The sequence below is a fragment of the Gavialis gangeticus genome, unplaced genomic scaffold (assembly GCF_001723915.1).
Source record: "Gavialis gangeticus isolate Ggan-Ray unplaced genomic scaffold, GavGan_comp1, whole genome shotgun sequence".
NCBI classification, from domain to species: Eukaryota; Metazoa; Chordata; order Crocodylia; family Gavialidae; genus Gavialis; species Gavialis gangeticus.
The window spans coordinates 50,355,217-50,364,697 of NW_017728993.1; the positions used below are offsets into that span (position 1 = coordinate 50,355,217).

Genomic DNA, 9,481 nt, shown 5'->3' on the forward strand with positions numbered 1-9,481 from the left:
GGGGATCAGCAGGTGCTGGGGGAGTCCCTGTTCCCCCGAGCGCCGCAAGGAGTGACCAGGAACAATGGTCACAAGCTGGCGGAGGGAAGGTTTAAGTTGGACATCAGGAGGCGCTACTTCACGGTTAGGGCGGATAGAGTCTGGAACCAGCTTCCAAGTGAGGTGGTGCAGGCTCCCACCCTGGGTGTTTTTAAGAGGAGGTTGGATGACCACCTTACTGGGGTCATTTGACCTTAGTGCTCTTCCTGCCATGGCAGGGGGTCGGACTAGATGATCTGCTCAGGTCCCTTCCGACCCTAGAAACTATGAAACTACCTGCTTCTGTTAATAATAAAATTGCTAAAAGATATTTCCTTTGTACTAGTGTACTGTGTGAAATAAATGTCTGATATTGAGCTGGCTGGCACTACCACTCAAGTCATCCAAGAAAATCCCAAGATTACTGACCACATGATCTTTCTATAGTTTTCAATAATGCTTACCAAACTATACAATTGAAATATCTCCTCAAGAAATAGCTACATTCAATTTTAGAATTCAGTTTACATAATCCTTCTGGGTAAAATTTACTAAAATGGACCAATGCTAGCTTTCACTTGGAGTTTCTGTTTAATAAATTTCAGCCCAGGGTGCATGTCCACAAGGGCAATTTTTAATATGAAAACAGAACAAAAAACTTCAAGATAAAGAGAAAGATGGTTTACCAGCCAACTGTGCTATTTTCTGCTTGGCAGCCAGCAGAGTCTTCTTAGTCTTCTCCTCCTTCTCGGTTATCTGTTGCTTGAGCTGTTCTTCCTGAGTAGTTCTCTCTTGCAGATCTTGATGAAGACGAGTAAGTTCCAGCTGTACTTGAGAAATCTGTTCCTGTAGACTCCTAGCTTCACTTTCCTTCTCTGCTATAGTCTACAGAAAAGTGATGTAGTATAGCTATAAAAGGCAGTGTTTCTCAACCCACAGGCCACAACCCAAAAGTGGGTCCCAAGACTATATGAAAGGGTTGCGAACAAACTTTGAAAATGGATCATCAGATGTCAAAAATGGATTATCCTTTAAAAGGAGAAAACCATGGCTTTTCCCTTACAGGCTGTCAGAGTTCCAGCCCACAAGGGGCTGGTTGGGGCCCCCATGCCCTACACACCCACCCCCTGCCCCACATAGTGCGGGGCTGAGGCCTGAGGGTAGGGGACAGCAGGTCAGGGGTGAGGGGCACTGGGTTGGGACTGGCCATTGATGTTCACAAATAGGTTCTGGTACAAAAAAAGGTTGAGAACCACTGCTATAAAAAGGCACTATAAAATGTGTGTGATGAGAGTGTTATGGTAAAATAAAAAAGTCCAGTGAACCTTGATGTAGCAATACCGACGTACTGTGTTAATGTAACCCCCCCGGACACTCCCTGAGACACTGCAATCTAGCCTTGTCTGCTATGCTTTTACACTGAACTTTTTTCATCCCTATTTACAAAGATTTCAGGGGAATAGCATCATATGGACTGAGCACCGGGTTAGAAACAAAGAATTTGAGTTCTAATCTTTTCCAATGAGTCAAATCACATGCAAGTCATTTTATTTGTTCTCCATTTGTGAAAACTGTATGGGGCAGGTGTTTATATACATTTATAGATGCCCATTTATTATCTCCAGTATGACGCACTGCTTTGAAAAACTATGTATTGTAGACGATAAAATAAGTCTATTCTTACCTTTTGTAAACATTCTATCTGACTTTCCAAGGATTTTGTCTTCACATCAGCCTGGCTAAGAGATTCTTTCAACTCCTGTACTTCCTGAACAGAGGCCTGCTGTTCTTGTTGTTGTTCTGCAGACGACTGAGCCGATGTCTCAGCAACCACCTGAAATATTTCAAAGTGATCCTGGGTGAAGGCTTTTGCTTTGGAAAGAAGCAGAATGCAGAAAGGCAGTATTATATATGCATTACTGCATATATATAATATTGTCACGTGCGCATTGATTATCAATAAAGTTTTAGGCAGAACACAAAATATACACATTATGATGGCTCTGTAAAAGAACAAGTCATATAATAACGTAAGCTAGAATACATTATAACCTTCCATTATTAATTTTGAAAGCAAGTGAATGTCAAACATTACTAGGTTTTTCTTTTTGTTTTGTTTTTAAAGGATCATATGAAATGATTAAGGGTGCACCGACAGCCTATATTTAAAGAGGCATATCTGCCGATACTTATCTAATACAGCTACCATCAGGTGGTAAGTCCAGTATGATAAAATGGGATGAAGGGGCATGGAGGGCAGATCAAAGCCCAGTGAGGAGGCGGCAGAGGTAGGCACAGCACAGTCAGGGTGGGGGCAGCGGGGGGACACGGGACAGAGGCAGTGGGGGCCAGATCTGCATGGAGCAGGGCAGGATGCAGCTGCAGGGTGGAGTCAGAGCCAGAGCTGCGCAGGGCTTTTCTTGCCAGGGGCTTGGCTCAGAGTGGGCTCCAGCAGCACTGGGAGGAGGCTGTAGCCACCCCAAATGTCTCTGCAGCTCTGCTCCCAGCCCTGTGTAGCCCCAGCTCAATGCTCTGCCTCTACCTGCTGGGAAAAGCTGGGGCTGTGCCGGGTGGTAGCACAGGGCTGGGAGCACAGTTGCAGAGACATTTGGGGTGGCTGCAGCCTCCTCCCAGTGCCACCAGAGCCCGTTCTGAGCCCAGCCCCTGACAAGAAAAACCCTGCACAGCACCAGCTCCACCCCGCATTTGCAGCCCATCCCATGCTGTGCAGATCCAGGAACACATGCCACCCTGCCCCCGCCCTCCCGAAGTGCAAGCAGCATCAGGAGCTGCCTCCACCCCTTGAGCCATGCCTCCATCCCAACCCCCCCAACCCCTCTCTCTCACCATGAGGGCGTTGATCTGATCCCCCCGCTCTTCAGACTTACCAGCTGGAGACTCTGCTCTGTGCTCCGCTCTGCTCCACGCTGCGCTGCGGCTGAGTGCAGCATGGGCATTTATCGGCTAAATTATTGGCCCAAACGGGCTGATATCCGACAGACAATTTTCTTTATATTGGTACTGATCTGATATCGGACCGATGCATCTGTGGCACCTCTAGAAATTATAACCAGCATTATATAGTTGGGTTCATTTTAAAAGTCTATCTGAACTGGCTGAACTTCACCAACAGAATTTACATTTACCTTGTCATGCTTTGCTTTCAGCTCTTCATACTGAGTCTTGTATCTGCGCCCAATTTTCTTAACCTGTGTTATAGTCTTGACTTTTTCTTGTATGTCAGCCACTTTCACGTCTAGCTCTTTCTGAAGATTATCCTTCTCAGTTCTTATTTTAGTTAGCTCATCCCTGAGAGTCTGAACGAGATTCTGGCTTGTGGTCAGGGATGCATTAGCTCTAAAATATCAAAATTGGAGGAAGAGTGCATGTTAACATATTTGAGATTTTTTTTTTTTTTTAGAAGGAATGCAGTCTGATATTGCTGTGCTATGCAGTATCATAATTCACAAAAAAATGCACATGGCTTGCTAAAATATTATATTTTTACTTTGCTTTTTATATTTTAAAATGTTGTATTTGGAGTCATCTGGTTAATATTTGGACTAAGATTTGTTCCCAAAGCAAATAAATAATAAAATTGGTTAAATTGCTGGACAAATACTGAAAATATAATATTTGTACAAAATGAGCTAGGAATTCCATTTCCAGATGCTGTCATATATATTATGCAATGAAACACTTCTAGGAGCCGCCCCCATCCCCCCAAAAAGTTTTTCAATGATTTTATATACTATACCTTGCTATTTCTGCTTTAAGCCTTCCTGTTTCTTCACTCATCTGCTGTATGCGTTTGGTATTTGCCTCCTTCTCTGAAAGGAGCTTCCGATATTCTTCAACATCAGTGTCTTTTTGTTGGCTCAGTAAATGCTGTACAACGTATAAACTGAATGAGTTTATTTTTGCAATAAGAAAACATTCTACCCTATAGAATTTTAACAAGCTGTAGTGTTGCTTTTCCATTGTATTCAATTTAGTTTAGACAGCATCCTAAATTAGGGATAGGACATTTTATGCTATAAATTCAAGGCTTATAAATGCAAATTCATTGAAGTGTCATAAAACAAATACAATTAATTGTTCCATCCCATTTCATGTGCTAGAACAATTGATTAGTACTAACATTCTTTCTTGGAAATATCTGTTTTGGAAAGATGAACTACTCACCTGGGTCCTGGCTTTCCAACGTTTAACATCTTCTTCCAGTAGTTTCTTCTCTGCCTGCAGCATTCCACTTTTCTCACTCAGCTCAGCATTAGATTCTTGTAAAGGCAAGATATCTGCTTCTAGTTTACGTACCTGAAAAAAAAAAAATCGATGTTAGATATCAATATACACCTCCATTCTGGTGTCATTATGTTGTGGACAGGAGATGAGTCATTGTTTTTAAATCAGCAGGGAGATAGGGAGGTGAAAATGAATGGATCCCTTCTCTTTGAGTTGTGTTGCAGATGCCTATACACATGCATCAAGGCTGCTCTGAGCATCAGAGCAGACTCAATTAATCGGGGATGCTGATGCACTTGCTGTTCGGGGCACTACAATTAGAGCAGCTTTCTAATTAAACGCCCCACTCCCGCTTCCTGGACCATGTGTATAAATGCCCTTACTGACCAGCTGCAAGTACTGGTGAACTCACAAGTGCAGGTGACAATCAATTTAAACCCTTCCAGGGCTTTTAAAGGCTCCTCTGTGGCCAAGTTCAGTGTAAATAAAAGCTTAGACAGACAATGCAATCTAATTTTTTGTTCACAGACCTCATAGAAGTCTTTGTAAACTGAAATTCCCATTCCTTTCTTGCGGAGGGAGAGTAAAAAGCTACAGAGAGCAGAGTCCTAGGTCTACCTGGAGCATGACTATTGTGAGAAGAGAGTAATATAGCATCTCCCTCCAATGTTAGATTACATTATGGCCTGTGGATTAACACTATCCCTGTGTTAACTTTCATTCCTTATCAAGGATTCAATAGGAAGCAAGAATTAAATTGTTTAAATCTTTCATTGTGGCAAATAGGTCTATCCTGGAACATATTGCACTGAACAGTTTTTCATTTGTGCATGAAATGAGAGAAAAAACACCCAACCCACCAGTTACTGTAATTAGTGGGGATCCTGGTTTTCTCTGTTTAAAAATCCCAACTCCTCTGATTAAATCTCCCAAGATCTGTGTTTTTCCACGATTAGTGAAATGCCATTATATATACAGGTATCAGCTGAGTGCAATGTCTTATTGATATATTTACAATCTTAAAGCAATTTGGAAGCCTAACAGTGCCTCAATCACTATAATAAAGTAACTGTGAATAACCTACATGCTGTGGCATTTGATTTTGGTTTTCTTTCTAATCATAAAAAAAAAAAAAATCAGAGCTCCCCTTGCCCCTTTGCTCACCAGGACATGGGTCTAGCTGCAGCTGCCCCCCTGACACTGCTTTGTGGCACTGAGCAGCCCCAATATGCTGGTGCCCAGCCCCTGCTGTTGCTCCTCACTTGCAACCCACAGCCTTCTGGGCCCTGCCAGCACCCCTCACTCTCGACCCACAGCCCCTTGGCCCTGCTGGTGCCCCTAAACACACATCCACAGCCCCCCCACCCTTTCCCTGCCCTGCTGATACCCCTCGCTCCTGCCCCGCTGCCCTGAAGTGTGTGACAAAAGGGGTGAGTGTGTGGGGAATGGGGTGGATATGGGGAAGGAAGGCTGGTGTGGGCACAGGTGACACAGTGGAGAGGGAAGAGGCGCATGTCCCCACCCTCCCCCCCAGATTTCTGCTTCCGCAGCAGGGCTGCAGCTGGGCTAGGAACTATGGCCCAGCCAACAGGACCCAGCACAGGATGGAATGCTGCGCCATCATGGCCACCAAGCTGAGGCAACCAGCTACCTGCCTGGCAGCAGTTGGGGCACAACTCTGCGCCTCTGCAGTGTACCTCACCTTGGTGGCTGTAGCGGTGGTGCGTGTCCCGCTGCGCCAGGTCCCTCCCACTGGGCCGTGGAGGCAGCTCTTGCCCAGGGCTGTTCTTGCCCAGCTGCAGCCCTGCACCCTGCTATGAGCAAAGAAGTTTGGGGGGGGGCACCCCCCCACCACATTGCCCCCTCCCCTGCCCCCATAGATATACCTGGAGAGAGCTGCAGGAGCTGCTCTCCACAGCTGCTTAGGCTCCTACCTGCATGTGCATATTCACATAGCACCCCCTGCCTCCAATTGCTCTCCCCTGCTCCCTGCAGTCCCAAACAGCCCCTTGAAGACTGGAACTCTGCCAGTCTCCAAGGGGAAACCCAGTTTCCTGTGTTTTTCCCCATTAAAGGACAAAAATCCATGTTTTTCCAGTGAAAGAAAACCCAGATCCCTGATAATTAGCAATCTGTTATATCCAATTAAGCAAGACACTAATTTCATTTGTTTTCATGTGACACACGTGAATGTCTGAAACCTTCCTCATAAATCTCAGCACCAACCTTTGCTTGCATTTGCTGTAATTCTTGTTCAAGCCTCTCCTTTTCTTCCCGCAGCATTTTGTTTGTTTCTATTAGAACATTCATGGTTTCAGTCTTTTTCATTAGTTCCTCATGCTGAGCTATTGTCCTTGCAGTTACCTGTTAGGTCAGAAAAAAAATCATTTAAATCCTTCCTCTGTAGCAGGAGGGCGTGGCCATCTTCCTTTGGCTCTCAAGTGTATCTGAACAACGCTTATAGTGGCAAGACACAGCTAGCCCTTGCTTCCCTGCTTTATTTATTACAGGCTACAACAATATACCCTTGGTGTTGTGTGACAGTGTTGACTGTGGAGTTTTAAGAATAAATTAAATAAGGACTTGCATGGATAGTTTGGATAGGGATGATCCTGCCTAGATCAGAGAGGACTGGATTAAAGTATCTCCTGAAGTCTCTTCCAGCCCTCTTTTCTATTACTGTATGGTTTAACTTTAAGCATTTGTACATGTACACAATTTTAACTGGCATTAGACCATAACAGAAAACTATCCTTGTATTCTTTAATTTACTGAACAAAAGCAAATAAGGACAGGGGAAAAAAATCAAGTCAGAATATTTACAGAAGTACTGGACTTTACAAAAGTTTCTCAGTATATATATCTAAGCACTTATTTTCTACTTTTCTTAAATCTATTGCACTGTAGTACCCTGGGGTGCCTTAAGGTCTTTTCAAGGGTCCTGCAGGGTGCCACACATTGCAAACACTGTCAGGTGTGTAAATATGATGATTCACAAGATAAACCCAGAGATTTCAAATAGGAACCCACACTGTTAAAATGTTCTGACCTGTTGTGGTCTGAGTTATTTGTAATAGAAGTGTTCTATTATTTTTCTGCAGTTGAAAAACAAGGGGGAACAAGCTGGCATTTTCCAAGGGATGCCTTGAATTTAGCTACACATGTACCAAGTGTAAAAAGCTTGAGAACCACTGATCTATTCTCTACAATTGCTCTATTGCTTTTGAGAAGGAGTTCATGGGGTTATAAAAATAAGGCCAGCAAGATGGGCTAAATTTAAGCCTCAAACTGAATTTTTCTAAAATTATTTGCTTTCAGACACGTGGTAGAAAGACTGGAGTACAGAAGAAGATACTTCAGCCAGTAATGGACAGGTTATGTACACACCTGCACCTTCTCTCTCTCAGCATTCAGACTGTCTTGCAGTTCTTGGAGCTCCTTTTCCAGGTGTTCCACCCTCTGACGGTAACGCAAGCTTTCCACCTGGGCCACCTCAAACCTAGTTTCAGCAATCTCCTTCTCCCGGCGTATAAATCTGCAATAAGAAAAGTGGTGCCATGAACTGAAGAGTGGAGGATAATGCAATTTTCAAATGAAGCAGCTAATGTCTCAGTACTTTAAAAAGACAAAAGATATGGAAACTGATTAAAAAGATCCAAAAGGAACTCCTAATATCTACCAATAAATAAAGGACACAAGAACCCTTAGCCTAGTCTAGGAAAAGGTCTCGCTATATGAAAACATTTTTCCTTCAGTGTTTGCCACAGATGCCAAATCCTGTTCTCTCTCTTTTCCATATTATACTGAAAAGCAGTAAGAAGTTGCAACCCTGCCTGCCTTTTACTGAATCAGGGCAAGCACCTTTCACTCACCTAAAAAGTGGTTAATATAAATTAATCCAAATTTTTCTCTTTCATAGTCCCAAGACTTGACATGAAAACAAATTAATCAGTTTGGTAACTGAATTTATTTACAAAAACTAAGGGAAATAGTCTAGGATCAAAGTTACCTAAGAATTTCCATGATTTGTTCTTGTGATTTGCCTTCTTCATTGAGAGAAACATTCAACACACTTGGGTTTGCTTCCTTCACTGATGTCACCATCTTATCACTCAGAGTCTCCAGTTGTTCATGTAATAATCTATTTTGTTTTTCTAAGTCTTCACTGCGAGAGACAAGTTTTGACACTTCATCCTGCAACAAAAAATATGTGAATGTTTGCCCATAGTGCATGGGTTTGAAAACCACAAACATCTGCACAGTTCAAAACAGCCACTGGAAACTGAAAAAGAAAACAAAAATCTACCTTTAACATTCTTTCCCGCTCTTCCCATGAAGCTTTGCACTCCAGCAATGCAGATTCAGCTTTCTGAGCAGCTTCCTCTAATTGTTGCCTTACAGCTGCATTCTTAGACACTTGCTCTTTAGCAGCCTGTAGCGCTTCAACGTCAGCTGCATGAAGCATTAATTCCCGCTCATATTTATTTTGAGCTTGTGAAGCTATCTTTGCCTGCAGGAAAAGGGCAACAACATTTTATTTCCTGAAGTTTATCAAATTATCACATATTCCTGACAGCTTTTGTGCTTGTACAAAGGTCACAATTGCAATAAGGTAAAATTCTCTTATATTAAAATGTGTCCTCTCTGATCTCTCTCAATAAACCAGCTAACCACAATACAATCAAAGCCACCTCAAAAAAGATGCTTTATCCTTCAGCTGACATTTCTGAAGGGCAGAAGCATGATTTGCTCCTGTGGAGATGTGACAAACCTCAGGAAGTGTGATTTTTATCCTAATACTTCTGTTTTAAATGTATTCATGTTGTTGTAATGTTGTGTGCCAGAGTCACAAAGTTAGTACATGGGGAAGGAATGGGTTAAAGGGACAATGAAACCAGAATTGCAGACCTATCCATTTACAGAAACTGGAATAGCTTTGACAACATATCAAGAAAGGTGCAGAGTGCAGGTAACATCCAGGAGGTGTCTAGGAGAGACGGAAATAATCATGAAAACAGATGGGCTGGCTGGACAAGAAGGGTGTCAGCTCCTGGTGGGGACAGTCTGAAGACAGGGTCTGGAGAGAGACCAGCAAACCAGCTTTGGGATTGGAAAGACTGGAAAGAGAACAGTGAGGCAATCTTTGGAGGTACTCTGGCCTGTGTGGCCTGGACTGGGAACAGAGAAATGGCTTAACCCTTTGGGGGGAAGGAGGGGG

The 9,481-nt window shown here is 43.2% G+C and overlaps 1 protein-coding gene across 3 annotated transcripts in view; it reads right to left on the bottom strand.

The window, feature by feature from the left end:
* The window catches only part of TPR (translocated promoter region, nuclear basket protein), a 68,388-nt gene that overhangs the window by 21,074 nt on the left and 37,833 nt on the right, over window positions 1-9,481 (bottom strand). For all 3 annotated transcript variants that reach the window (XM_019501726.1, XM_019501724.1, XM_019501725.1), the window contains exons 25-33: window positions 8,570-8,773; window positions 8,273-8,457; window positions 7,651-7,798; window positions 6,490-6,627; window positions 4,204-4,335; window positions 3,776-3,906; window positions 3,165-3,375; window positions 1,703-1,852; window positions 705-903 (exon numbers count right to left, since the gene is read on the bottom strand). In XM_019501726.1, the coding sequence (XP_019357271.1) occupies window positions 705-903; window positions 1,703-1,852; window positions 3,165-3,375; window positions 3,776-3,906; window positions 4,204-4,335; window positions 6,490-6,627; window positions 7,651-7,798; window positions 8,273-8,457; window positions 8,570-8,773 (1,498 nt within the window). The remainder of the gene's footprint in view (window positions 1-704; window positions 904-1,702; window positions 1,853-3,164; window positions 3,376-3,775; window positions 3,907-4,203; window positions 4,336-6,489; window positions 6,628-7,650; window positions 7,799-8,272; window positions 8,458-8,569; window positions 8,774-9,481) is intronic.